The sequence below is a fragment of the Falco rusticolus genome, chromosome 2 (genome assembly GCF_015220075.1).
Source record: "Falco rusticolus isolate bFalRus1 chromosome 2, bFalRus1.pri, whole genome shotgun sequence".
NCBI lineage: Eukaryota > Metazoa > Chordata > Aves > Falconiformes > Falconidae > Falco > Falco rusticolus.
This window is the reverse complement of record NC_051188.1, coordinates 394,862-407,770: the sequence shown is the minus strand read 5'-3', so window position 1 is coordinate 407,770 and position 12,909 is coordinate 394,862. Positions and strand designations below refer to the sequence as shown.

The 12,909-nt window shown below is 56.9% G+C and overlaps 1 protein-coding gene across 4 annotated transcripts; it reads left to right on the top strand.

The window, feature by feature from the left end:
• Window positions 1–580: 580 nt before the first annotated feature.
• Window positions 581–6,634, top strand: WDR73 (WD repeat domain 73). Of its 4 annotated transcripts, none has more exons than XM_037376542.1 (8): window positions 581–693; window positions 770–837; window positions 1,431–1,519; window positions 2,248–2,336; window positions 3,254–3,293; window positions 4,088–4,274; window positions 5,295–5,669; window positions 6,241–6,634. In XM_037376542.1, exons 1-8 carry the CDS (start codon window positions 626–628, stop codon window positions 6,468–6,470), a joined length of 1,146 nt encoding a protein of 381 aa, XP_037232439.1. In that variant the 5' UTR covers window positions 581–625; the 3' UTR covers window positions 6,471–6,634. The 4 variants fall into 4 exon arrangements, with proteins under 4 accessions (XP_037232439.1, XP_037232440.1, XP_037232438.1 ...); XM_037376543.1 differs by having other exon boundaries at window positions 3,254–3,321; window positions 4,143–4,274; XM_037376541.1 differs by having other exon boundaries at window positions 3,254–3,321; window positions 4,110–4,274.
• The last annotated feature ends 6,275 nt before the right edge of the window (window positions 6,635–12,909 follow it).

Genomic DNA, 12,909 nt, shown 5'->3' with positions numbered 1-12,909 from the left:
CCGCTGGTTCCTTGGGAGCAGAGACCGACCCCCCCTCGCTGCAGCCTCCTGCCAGGCAGCTGTAGGGAGCCAGAAGGGCCCCCCTGAGCCCCCTTTTCTCCGGGCTGAGCCCCCCCAGCTCCCCCCGCCCCCCCCAGAGCTGTGCCGCAGCCCCTTCCCCAGCCCCTGCCCGGCTCTGGACACGCTCCAGCCCCTCCGGGTCTGCCTGGGGGTGAGGGGCCCAACGCTGAGCCCAGGGCTCGAGGGGCGGCCGCACCAGGGCCCGGCACAGGGGGACGGGCACTGCCTGGCCCTGCTGGCCGCGCTGCTGCTGACACCGGCCACGCTGCAGGGCCCTGCGCCGCCCCGCACGGTGCCGCGCTGCCCGGGGCGCATCCATGCCCTGCAGGCCGCGGCCACGCCCCCACCCCCCTCAGGGGCGGCCGCGCGGGAATAACGCGGTTCCCCCCCCGGCCCCCGCGGTTTTCCCTCTGGGCGGCGGCAGCGCCCGCCGTTCCCTCACAGCCACCGGCGCCCACCGGCTCCAACCGGCCGCGACCGGCTCGGAGCCGCGCGCCGGCCGGGAGCGTCACTGCTGTGCGCCGCCGCGTGACGTCAGAGGCGCGCCGGGCCGGCGGGCGTTGCTATGGAGGCGGGGGGCGCCGGGGAGGAGGAGGAGGCGGCGGACGAGTGGCTGCTGCAGTCCCTGCGCCTGTGAGGGAGCCCCGGCCCCCCTGCTCCGGCCCCCCGGTCCCCGCCCCGCCAACCTCCCTCGTTCCTTGTCCCGCAGGTACGGGGACCTGCACACCTTCGAGCTCCAGGCGCCCACCCGCCTTATTGAATGGGCCCGGGGGAACCGTGAGTGCGGGGCGGGCGGCACCGGGCCCGGCGGTGCTGAGGGCGGCGAGGGGTCGGGCCGGGGCACCGGGGAGGGAAGAGGGGCAAGGGGCTGGGGCGGGCTGGGCCCAGCCGTGGGGAGGAGGCAGGCCGGGGGCCGGGCCAGGCCGGGGGGGCAGGGTTAGGGCCCGGGCCCCAGAAGCGGGGTCGAGAAGCGGGGGCTGCACTGGGGTTCAGCCTGGGCTGGAGCTCTGGGTCTGTTCCAAAGTTCGGGGTGGGCTGTACGATAAAGAAGGGAGATTTAGGTTGGACATGAGGAAGAAACCCTTCCCCGTGAGGGCGGCGAGGCGCTGGCCCAGGCTGCCCAGAGCAGCTGTGGGTGCCCCATCCCTGGCAGGGCTCAAGGCCAGGCTGGACGGGGCTGGGAGCAGCCTGGGCTGGGGGGAGGGGGCCCTGCCCCTGGCGGGGGGTGGGACCGGCTGGTCTTGAAGGTCCCTTCCAGCCCAAACTCTCTGATTCTGTAACTCCAGAGTCTGTCTGAGGGAGGGGGCCAGGTCTGGAGGGGGGGAGGGTATCTCTCATCATGTCCCTGGTTCTTCATGCCCACCCCCAAGGTGTCTGTGTAGCTGGGTATGGACAGTCTGGTGGGAACGAGATCCTGCAGCTGCTCCCACCGCCAACACTGCAGGCGAAGGAGACCCAGGTGGGTGTTGCAGCCAGGGTGGCACCAGACCTCTCTGTCCTCCTTGACCTGGTGTCTTTAGAGACCAAGCTACAGTTGTGCTGGGCTTCACAAACTGTTTCTGGTTTCTGTTGCTCTGACAAGGGCTTGGCCAGGTTTTGAGCAGCTTTGGTTGAAAGGTAAGGCACATAAGTCACCTGGCTGCTGTCCAGATAAAGCAGTACAGGTTGGGCAGTCCAGTCATGTAATTCTGCTGCGCTGCAGGCAGATTGTGCTGTGAAAACTTCATCTCCAAATGTGTGAATGAAAGCATTTTGTGTGGAAGTAGGACAGATGAGGACACAAAGGCAAATGAAGAAGGGACTTGCTGAGGCACCCGAGCCTGGGGGACCATGCTGCTGACCAGTGAGGTTGGCCCTTGGGTGGGTGACCTCTACACTAAAGCAGAAGGTGTTGTTTAGTCACTGGGTGAGCAGAAAGCTCCTGAGCCAGACATGCACAGATGGCAACAAACCCAGGCAGAGCTCTTGGCAGGAGCTTTCCCCAGTGTTTGGGTTTTTTTTCTCCCCCTCTAACTATTTTGGGATCCTTCAATCCTATCCACTTCTGTTGAAATAGGCATTACTGGACAGGCAAAGCTTTACCAAGTGAGAGTGTGCCTTGTGTGTCTGTCTTTTTTTCATGGTAACCAACCACACCAAGTTCTGCACCATTAAGTGTGAAGAAATGACTTTGCCCCTGATTTCTAGGGCCTGTGTCCAGAGAGAGATTTCAAGGTGGAATGTGGTGGATTTTCAAACCGCCCAGTGTACAGCCTGAAGTTCGTGCCAGACACCAGGTACGGCCATAACATGGTCCTTCCAGGGCATATTGGAGATGGTGAAGGGGCTTGTCCCCTGAGAGAGAGCTCCTTTTGCTTGCCTTTTCCCAACGCAGCTGCTCAATCCTGCCAGCTCCGAGAGCAGCATTAGTCTGGGTGAGGAACTGCTGGCCAGTGACGTGTAGTGGTCCTCCCAGAACTCTGTCTGGGTGTTTGGAGAGGAGCCATCTATCAGCAAAACAGAACGCACCCCGCTGCTGCAGTACTGAAAGCCACAGTGGTGCGCCTTGTGGGGTAGATGGCAGGGAAACTGAAGCTGCTGCTGGATACCTTGAATCCTCAGCTTCTTCTAGAAGCAAGCTGCAGGGGCTGGTGACGTAGATGCTGGCTCACCAGGGATCCCTCCCTGCTCCACTTCTGAGCAATGAGGGCATGTGTAGTTTTCTTGCTCTGCTTTTTCCATCCCTTCTGCATTTGGCACTGCGTGGAGGTGCTCAGCAGATCAGGATACTAGTGGCTGTTGCCACCTCTCTGTTAGTCCCTGCACATGCAAGTTTGAAGGGGTTTTGCCTGCTGTGGATTGTAGACCAAGCAAATACGCTTCCTCTGACTGATTCATTTCACTCCTCCAGTGCTCTCCTCCTACACAAGCCCCTGTTGCTACTTTGGCGCTCTTTGTGCTGTTCTTAGTCTAGTGCTTTCGGAAAGTGTGCTAATTAAATACCATTGCCTGGGACTGTGTTTGCATGGGCTGAGTAAAGCACCCTGGCATGAGGAGTTCTGGGATCACGGTCCTTAAGGTCTCTTCTGGGCTGTGAGCAGAGGCAGGAGCTCCTGAGCACAGAAGGAACAGCAGACCAGTTTGTCCCAGGCCAGAGAAAAAAGGCTGTTCTCTGCTCATGAAGAGTTTTGTGGGGTTCTTTTTGTTTCCTCAGCTTGCTGGTGACGAGTGGCCCACCAGACAGCTCCCTCCAGGTATGGCAGGTGTCAGCAGAGGACTCTGGTAAGGGAACATGTTTCTGAGCTTGAGTAGTTTCTCAATGTGCTCTTTGCATCAAGCACCTCTAGCTTCCCCTTCTTCCTGGATGTAAAATGAGGAGAGGAGTGCCAGTCCCGTTTACTGACATCCTGAGTGACTGCCCTTGTGTGGCAGGGGCTGGAGAAGGGCATGAGACAAAGGGTCTACACAGAGTCTGGTGGCTTGGAAAGATGTGGACTTGACAGCACAAACCTCATAAGGGAATTAAGTAGGTTTAGGCCTGTCATGGTGTTTTTCCACTTATTTGTGAGCTCTTAGTTATGCAAACAAAATCCCTAACCATCCAGTTGGCACAATGTTCCCTTAGTATCTCCAAGGGTTAGAAATAAAATAGCTCCATACGTCACCATGTATGGATATACCATGAACCACCTCACTTCTCCAAGCCTATGTCTGCTTGCTTCTAGAAAAGGATTGCCGTTGCTTCATCTACTAATTGTGAAATACTTTGAAACCACCAGAAAGGAAGTGCAAAATGTTATTAGAAGTTTTCTTATTCTTCATTGAAAATAAACATCTTGATTCACAACTTTCCATGCATTTTGCTAGATTTTAAACAGCTTGTTGTCAGTCCTGGCTGGATGTGCTAGAAACAGTGGGTTTATTCCGGAGAAGGGGTTAGTCATAATTGGATTTCTTACTGGTTTAGTAGGTCGCTTTTAGCTTTGCGAGGAGTCTTTGTGAAACAGCTTAGTCTTGTGGATTACTTGACTCCTGATGTGTTTTACAGCGCTTACATCTCTTTCAAATAGATGTTATTAAATCTGTAAGCACCATACCTACAGAAAATAGCACTGGACAACCTTGGGCTAAAATTGCAACCATTTCGGCCAGAGCCCCGTGGGTCCTTCACGGCTCAAGACTCAACAGCGTCCAAATTACAGAGGTTGAATCAAGGAAAAATGTCTACATGGCAGGTATTTAAACCAAGTCTAATATCTGATTTTTGAAAAGTTAGGGTTTGGGTAAAGCAAGGGTAACTGCTCCGGTGGCAAACGTTTCGCTGGGTGGGTACTTTCAGACACGTGACAAAGGGTACAAAGATATTTGCAGACAGTACATTGTCTTGAGGAAGAAGGCTACAATGCTTCTGTCAATCTCCACTACTCCCATGACAGTGACTTCTGAGGCTTCTGCCCCAGATCTGGGCCCTACCAGAGCACCGCAGGTGGTTTCAGTGCCAAGAACTGGGTTAGCAGAGGGCTGCTGTGTATGTTGTCCCAAACAGGGGAGGTGCAGAGTCACATCACTTGGGGCTGTTGAAATCTGGCATCGATTTGTTACTGAGCAAACTCTATGTTACTCTGCAATCTGTTTGTGTGGGTGGGAGGAGGGATCATGCCAGCCTTGTTAAACCAGCCCTGCCTGACCTCGAGGTGGTTAATCCAGATCTGGTTTATTGGGGGTCCTTGAAGACATCTGCCTTCACCTCCACAGTAAGGCTCGGTGCCCACACATCTCATCCTTTGGTGAGAACAATGTCTGTGTATGTGTCCAGTGGCTGTAATGCAGCGCGCTGAGCAAAAGGAAGGTCTGTTTGTCACTGCTGTGCTGTGTCCCTGTGCTGCAGGGACTCTCGTGACTCCCGCTGCTGAAGGGTAGTGCTGGAGGCATTTGCTCGTCAGAGCTCTGGTCCATGACGGGTCCCGCTCCAACAGAGCTAGTGTTAGTTGCGGGCCTGCCTGTCTCCTCTGCCTGGGTATTAACATCACCTTTGGAGGGGTACAGACTGTGCCTGCTCCGCGTGGATCCTGCGCAGAGACGATTCTCGAGCAGGCAGTTAGTGTCTGCTGCTGGCTCTTTGGAAGAACTACTTAGCATTGCTTGAAAGCCACTTCCAGGAACAAGGCTGGAAATCTGCTTTCTCGGGCAAGATTGCAGCAGAGAAATCAGGGAAATGCTCCTCATGGCATCTGAGATCTATCTCTCTTTTCTAGCCTCCAGCAACAACGAGGAGCTGGGCGGCCTGGCCTTTCTGGATTGCAACACGTTGCTCCTCTGTTGTGCCAAGGGGCAACTGTGCCTGGCCGACATTCGGCAGCCGCAGAGTCCCTTGGAGGCTGTGTCCGTCCCCTCCGCGCCGTGTGGCGAGCAGTGGTGCATGGGAGTCGGGCGCCAACCTCAAGGCTCTGACTCAAGCTCCCAGCCCGTAGCTTGCCTCTCAAGCGGAGGGCACCTCACCCTAACAGATGTGAGAAAAACCTCCGAGTCCTTGGCCTCAGTAAAGTGCAGAGTTCCCTCTCCCAGCTCAGGTGCGGAGTTCCTCTGTGTCTCCTGGGCTCCTGCGCTGGAAGGCTGCCTTGCTGTTTCAGGTATGTGCTTTGGGCAGAGATCTCCTTTTCTGGATGCTTTTTTGATCTGTATTTCAGATCAAGTGCCTCATTCACCCCACCTTACTTTAAACACCCCTGTGGTTCAGTGCTGCCCCTGGAGCCAGCAGCGGTGCAAGCTAATTTATGCAGCTACCTCTCTCCAACAACTACAGAAGGGGACTGCGTGGGTCCGGGGGGAGTTCCCCCCCTGGAGAACAAAGACCCCAAGCCCTTAGCAAACACTGTCCTGATAGTGCCAGTGACAGCCTGACCGCCACGATACTGTGCTGATAAGACCATCTGGGCAGCAAGTCTGCCTCTTGGCTGGAGCATTGCAAATTCAGACTAGTGAATCTGCAAGCTTTTTGGATCTGGCCTGTGTTCTCCCCAGCAGCTGTTAGCTGAGACAAGCTCCTCGGAGGCTTGGATGCTCTGCCTGTCACAGGTTTTCAGTCTGGGCCTTTGTCCTCATTTCTGTCTCAGTAGCCCTGCTGGGAGGTGAGCAGGAGTCCAGTAGGACTAGAGCAAAGCAATTTACTGCTGCAGTCTCTCTGATTCCCTTTTATTCAAGGTTTTGATGGGACCGTGCACGTGTACAACTCGCAGAGCTGGGACAGCTCTGGCAAGGAAGCAGAACCGATCTTTGTTCACAAAGGCCACGTATTCAGCAGACTGGGCAGCAGCGGAGGTCCTCCCCCGGTCACCGTGCACACTTGGCATCCGCAGAAACCAAGAACTTTACTGTCGGCAGCAAGCGACGGTTCCCTGCACGTCTGGGACTGGGTTGGGGAGTGTGGGTAGGTGATACTTTCGGTGGGGTGGGGGGTGTTTCCTGTGTGTGTTCTGGTTTGCGTAGGCTGCGGGGTGTCTGTTTGCATGCAGATACTGTTTTGAGACAGTTGTAGTGAACAGAAGCAGCTGTAAAACGCTATTTTAATACAATAAAAGTTTTGATTGTGATACTACTTCTCCTGTGTACCATCCTTCAAATGATAGCTGTGACCATGTTAGCAGCCCTGTAGCTCTGGTTGCATCCGCTAGCCGAGAACACCCTGCCATCATTCTCTCATAGACTCGTGTCACGTCTGCACCATACTTTTCAGAAGAAACAGACAAAAAAGCACGAGCATGGTTTGAGGAAATGGGCTATTCTGTGGCTTATTTAACCCGCTGTCTTCCAGGCCCGAGGCACCCAGGGGAAGGCTCTACACCCCACAGGATGCTGGCCTGTCGTCACGTGTGTGTGCCACGAGCAGCGGCCTCTGCTCAGGAAGTTGCAGTGCAAACGCAGCCTGCTCGCAGCCTCAAAAAGGAACAGGAACCACCTTTTTCAGCCCCAGCCTGTTACAAGCTTTGTCCTCCCCCTGTGTAACTGGAGAGCACCCAGCCTAAGAAAAGGCGTTGGTATCTTTTTGGCTCTTTTCCCACCAACTGAAAGTTTAAACTTGATGGAGCTAATGTGATTTCCTGGGCCTGAGGAAGCCAGGCAATGGCTTGCATTGCCTACGCTGCTACCAGGGTGTTACTTGAGGGGGGAAAAAGCTGTCTGCTCCTTATCCTGAACGTGGAAAGCCGCGTTTGGTGGAGCAGCTGGGGAAGGGAGTCAAGAGCCGTGGCAGAGGCTGCTAGCGGGGCAAGGGAGGGATGCAGGCAGGGGGTGCTCACCGGCAAAGCGGGGGACCCTGGCTTGCTCTGGCACTGGGGGTTGCGTGCGCAGCAGCCAGCCTCCATCCTGCGGTGCAAATGCTCGCGTGGGACCCGCCAGGCTGCCCCCGCTCCCTTCTGCATCCCAGCACCCCACGGTCACTGTCCCCTCGTGCTTCTAAGTGCTTTTTCAAGGTTATTTCGGGAACTGCTGCTCTGCTTCCCTCCAAGAAGGGGTGCAAAGGGCTCCCCGCTTCTCTGGGTGTAAGCTGGGGTGGAGGACGGGCGCGACGGGTGCTGGCGCAGGGTGAGTTGGGGTGAAGGTTGTGTTTGAAGCGGCTGGGGAAACCTTGGCGCTGGGAATGCGGCGTACGGAACTGCGCTGTGTCATGGCAACAGCTGTCTGCCTGCGGGTGCTAGAGCTGAAACCTCCTCCCATCCACGCAGGAGCAGGGGGAGCTCCCTGCTGCTCACCTCGCAGCTTTCCTCCCAGCACAAGCCATGTGGGCTCTTGCCCCCGTACCCAAAACTATCCCTGCCTATGTGGCAGGGTGCGGAGGGGAGCGTCTCCTGCCAGAGGCTGGTGGGGGTTGATGCTTTGTTACCCACCGAAGCCGAAGCCGTAGGTCTGTGTCGCCACCGGCAGTTGACGTACCAGCGAAGGAAAAATCTGTTCGATCCTAGGAGGAGCTGAGCACTCCTGCAGGAACACCTGGTCTTCTTTTCCACCCCTGGAGGGTCCCCAGCAAAGCAAGTCCAGCTGTGCCAATGTCAAACTGATGTGACTGGGTTCCGGCCAGGGGCCTGGGAGGATTTCTGCCCCAGTGAGGGACAGCTAGGAGAGTTCCTGGCCTTCCAGGCTCTCTGCATCTGCCACTGAGCCTGTCCCTGCTGTGGGAGAGCACAGCGTGCCCTTCCCCTGCACTGAGACCTCCAAGTTCACCAGTTTAGGAGGTGGCTTTTTTGACCCAAGGTTGGGACCAGGCACAGTCCCAGGAAGGGTAGTGTGTGGCTGATGGGTACACGGACATGGAGGGTTCCCAGGGCGGGATCCTGAAGCTCAGGGCATTTTTCTCAAGCACCCCAGGGAGCACAAGATTTGGCAAAGTGAGGTGCATGGCTCCACTGCTGGAGCTCCTCTGGGCTCCTCCACAACATGCAGCCTTTAGAGAGAGACACCCACCCGAGCGAGGGTCTGGCCTTGGAGGAGGTGGGCTCTGAGGAGGAGAGAAGACTACTGCAGCCTTCCCAGCAACCAGGCTTCATCTTCCTCACCATCTCCTTCGCAGGGTCGTGGTGGAGGACCTGACAAGCAGAAGCAGCAGAGCTGGGCCTGACCGCCCCAACACCCCATGGTGATGCAGGTAGTGCAGAGAGGACAGGGAAGCAAACTTGCTTGACTTTCCAGGGAACTGGGGCTTAAGCAATAGCACAGTTTGTCCTCATCTAAATTTCTCTCTTCCCCCTTCCTGGCAAAATAACTTAAGCCTTCTTGTCCAGCTTGAACCAGATTTGACAGGGGACTGGAGATGTCCAAAACTCTTAAGTACTTGCAGCTGCTGAGGCAAGGGATTATGCACAGAGGAGGGATGTCCCCTTAGATGTGGCACTGGAGAACTCACACAGGGCGATAAGGGCATTCCTCCCCGAAATGTACCATGTGGACCTTCTAGCGATGCCTGAATATTTGATGAGAGTCTGGCTGTGTGGCTGTGGGAACTTTGGCTTTGCTGGAGCCACATTTGTCCTCGATGGGAAAGGTTGGGATGGTTCCTGCCAGCCCCCAGCGCAAATGCTAACACCCATGAGACGGCCCGACTTAGGGATGGGCTCCTTCCCCAACAGCATCAGCGTGGCAAGGGGCAGCCTGCAGCTGCGTTGGATGCGGATGTGTCCAACCTCTGCTCTCCCTGGGACCACAGAAAGGTTCTCCAGGACCCTTGCCTTTGCTGAGGCAAGCTGGCCACAGAGCCTTCCTCTCTGGTCTAACCCCAGGGCAAGGTATCGCAGCTGGGGAGAGCGAGTGGGCTGGACACGCCGGGCTGGAGAGATGTTTCCCAGCGGGTAGCAGATCCAGAACGGTGCTGTGGATGTTGGCCCGAGCAAGCCGAGCAAGCCATGCTCTGGGTTTCTCCTCCCTTGCCTGGGAGGGGACAAGCCACAGCTCTTCCCTGAGAGGCTGTCCCCCATTTCAGGCTGGGAAATTGGGAGGTTACTTGGCTCACACACACCCATATCCTGGTCCATCCTGCTCCCGGGGGCGATGAGAAGCTCACTGCAGCACCAGCTCCACCCTCCTTGCTGTCCCTCCTGGGATGCCCACCTGCTGCAGCGCCAGGCTTGAGCTGTGGACTTGTGTGGAGATGTGCAGGCATTGCTGCGTCCTTCCGAGGAGATGCTTCACTGCTCTCCCTGGCTCCTTCTCACCCCCTTGTTGGGAAGACATGATTTCAAACCAAGTGTGAGCCTGGGTTTTATTCTGCAGTGTGAGGCTGTGTGCTGCAGCAACCAAGGGAGCTACGGTGAAAGGAGGAGCACCCTCTCCTGCGCCCAAACAGAGGTCAGTGGGAGCAGAGGCAAACTTAATGCAACTATTCTGTGTGACACCTGGGGCCGAGAGGTGGTCGATGTTTGCAGCGCGGCTGCCAGCACTGCTTTCAGAGGGTGCCTGCATGTGTTTCAGGACTGGGGACTTCTGCTTCATGGCCTTGTGTTGCTCTCTAAAGCTGCTGGGCTGTATTCTTGGGTGAAGATTGGCACGGGCATGCCTTGCTGGGTTTAACAGGGCAGTACCTGTGTGTGCTTGTGCCCCTGGCAGCTGGACCATCATCTGCTCCTGGAGAGGCTGGGACACCTCCATTTGCACTGAGAACCATCCAAATTGCCCTGTCTCACATGATGATGACACAGGCCTGGTACCCAGCTCTCAGCATCATCCCTGCAAGTTGTTCCTCCTGTACAAATGCACAGTACCGGAGAGTCCGCAGCATTTACAGCTGTCTGGCTGCTGCGAGAGGCTGGCTTTGATGATAAGCACTGTGGCGGTTGCTCTTCTTCATGCTTGTGGGCACTGGCTCCCGGATGTGTCGTGCCCTGCAGTGCCAGCCTTTAGGGCACAACCATCAGCTATGAGGAGCTCCTCGGCAGGACCCTGACTGGACACCACTTGTTTAATAAGTAGCTCGTTAGTAGGCTGTGCTCGCTGGGTACCGCGTGGCCGTGCATTTTTTTTTCAGAACCACGGGGTGGCTCGACAGAGTGGTGTGAGCAGGGCAGGTGCTGCTGCTCACCCTGGTCCTTGGCAGGAGGAGCGGGATCCGCTGCGGTGGCTGCGTGTCCATCTGTGCTGGTCTGCTAGGACGGTGTCTCAGCTGATGGAAAGCCACCGGCATTTCGGGGGCAGGGTATAGCCCGCCGTGAGAGCGACGTGTTGGTTCGGTGCCTTGCCCTGGATGTCTCTCTCTGCTGGCAGAGTGCCCAGGCAGGGCAGGCTGAAGCTGCATTAGTCATTTCACACCCAACCCACCAAGGTTTCAGGTGTTGGCTAAGAGCAACCAGGGTGCTGGGGTGGTGGAAACTGTGGGGGTCGTGCCTGGGCAGGCAGCTCTCCTGTGCTCCCCCTGTGCAGGACACAGCATGGTGCCAGCCCGGTGGTAGTTTTAGCATCGATTTGTGCAGGTTCTGCTACAGCCCAAACCTTGCAGACTGCGCACACGTGCACACACACGTGGACATCTGGTATGAGCCGAGGGCAGGAGCCAGGCTGGCGTTTACCCACCATATCTGCGTGACCTTGGAAGCCAGGGCATGCCCCAGGGAGCAGGGAGCCGCGGTGGCCAAAGTCTCCTGCAGGCAGGTGATGGGGGGGGGGGGGGGGGGGGGCTGGGGCTGGGGGGGAGCTGAGGCAGCCAGAGCCCCAAAGCCCAGGCAGGGATGCTGGAAACACCAGGGCTGAAGACGGGCTGCAGCTAAAGCTCATGTCCATGCTAATACACAAATTAATTAATTTGCTAGCGGGGAAACGTGCAACTGAGGACAGGAACAGCAGGATTATTCGATGCCGTGACAAGGAAACCTGCTCTCTGCGTTTGCATTTGACTTGCTGGGGTGAGACACAGCAGCAGAGGGGGGGATCAAGAGCCTCCACCCATCCCCCAGCACCCTGAACGGGTGCCTCGTTGTATTAGACCCTAGCCCCTGTCCTGAGCCAACAGAAGTGTCCAGGTGCTGGGACTGTATTTTATGATTTATTCTTTTTTTCTGAGTTTAATAAACTAGAATAATTTATTTGACAGAACACAGAAACATCACAGATATGGTGGAGAAACCAAAGAAGCAGGTATCAATGAACAGTACAAAGTAACCACTTTTACAAAAAAAAAAAAAAGGTACCACTCTGCCCATCAGCTTTACCCAAAAGTAACGGGGTGAGGGGCTCAGCTCTGTGCTCCCCCGGCCAGGGAAGGACGGAGCTATCCCCATGGGTTGCTCTCAGATGATGATGCTGACCGCAACAGCACAATAAATAGTGAGAAGGGCCTTTCGATCGGTGGTGGGAGACCCCAGCAGACCCCAGTGGGGTGGGATGGGACCCAGGCACCCAGCAAGGGAGCCCCAGGACCAGCACCGCCGTCGGGAGGCACAAGCATCTGGTGAAACACTGGTTAGGGCAGCAAACGCTGTGCTCCCCTTCCCTCCCGATCCCCAAATAGGTGCTTGACCCCCATGCAGGCACAGATAAGGGGAAAACATCAACCAGGGGAGCTTTGCAGCTTGGGGTTGCAGGCAGGGGGGCAAAGCATCCTTGGTGTAACGCCAATGGGAACAAGGCTTACACCATGACCCTGCTGTGGCTGAGAAAAGGCATTCGCAGCCTCTCCCAGAGCAGATGGCACAGACCGATGGCGGGGGCCCGCATGCCCCTGCTGCCAGCCCTGTCCCTGTGTGCCAGCTCCAAGTCTGCTGGCCTTACCTGGCCCCAGCAACTCATAGCTCGGAGCTCCTTCCCTCCAGGGAGGCTCTATTGGTGTAAAAATCGGTGCAACTGAAGGATAAATCCCCGGGGTCGGCTGCTCAGGTGGATTGGGGGTGGGGGGAAGAGCAGGGGGAGCGATGCCCACCCAGCTTTGCCAGCTCCAAAACCCCGGTGCCGGCTTGAGCCTTTACTGGGGAGCAGTTGGGCTTCGGTCTCAGGCAGGGTCCAAGGGTCAACGCCAGGCTCGTGCATCCCGGGCAGGGAACGCATGCGGCAGGGCCAGACAGGAGGGGACATCCAAGGTGTGCGGGTGCCCTTTCCTAGGAGCAGGCTGCCTAGAAAAGACCCCACCCACCCCCCATTCTGCTGCACCCCCTCCCACCCACCCCCCGTAGCAAACTGGTGTAGAGACCGGACTTAATATAAAACGCATAAAAGAGGCAGCTCATAGGAAAGGGCTCTGAGCACAGCGGGGAAGGGGCAGTGGGTTGGACGGGAAGGGGGGGGCTAAGGCAAGGGGTGCTGTGACCCCCCCAGACCCCTCTGCCTCCAGCACCCCTCTGGCCGTGCCCTGCATGGGAAACAGCAGCTCTGGCAGCTGGATGAAGAGTGACAACACGG

Excerpts from the sequence above, each read along its gene's own strand:
- WDR73 (XM_037376541.1), top strand. The coding sequence starts at position 626 with ATGGAGGCGGGGGGCGCCGGGGAGGAGGAGGAGGCGGCGGACGAGTGG. Across the intron at positions 694-769 it reads CTGCTGCAGTCCCTGCGCCT|GTACGGGGACCTGCACACCT; the intron begins GTGAGGGAGCCC and ends CTTGTCCCGCAG. Across the intron at positions 2,337-3,253 it reads AAGTTCGTGCCAGACACCAG|CTTGCTGGTGACGAGTGGCC; the intron begins GTACGGCCATAA and ends TTGTTTCCTCAG.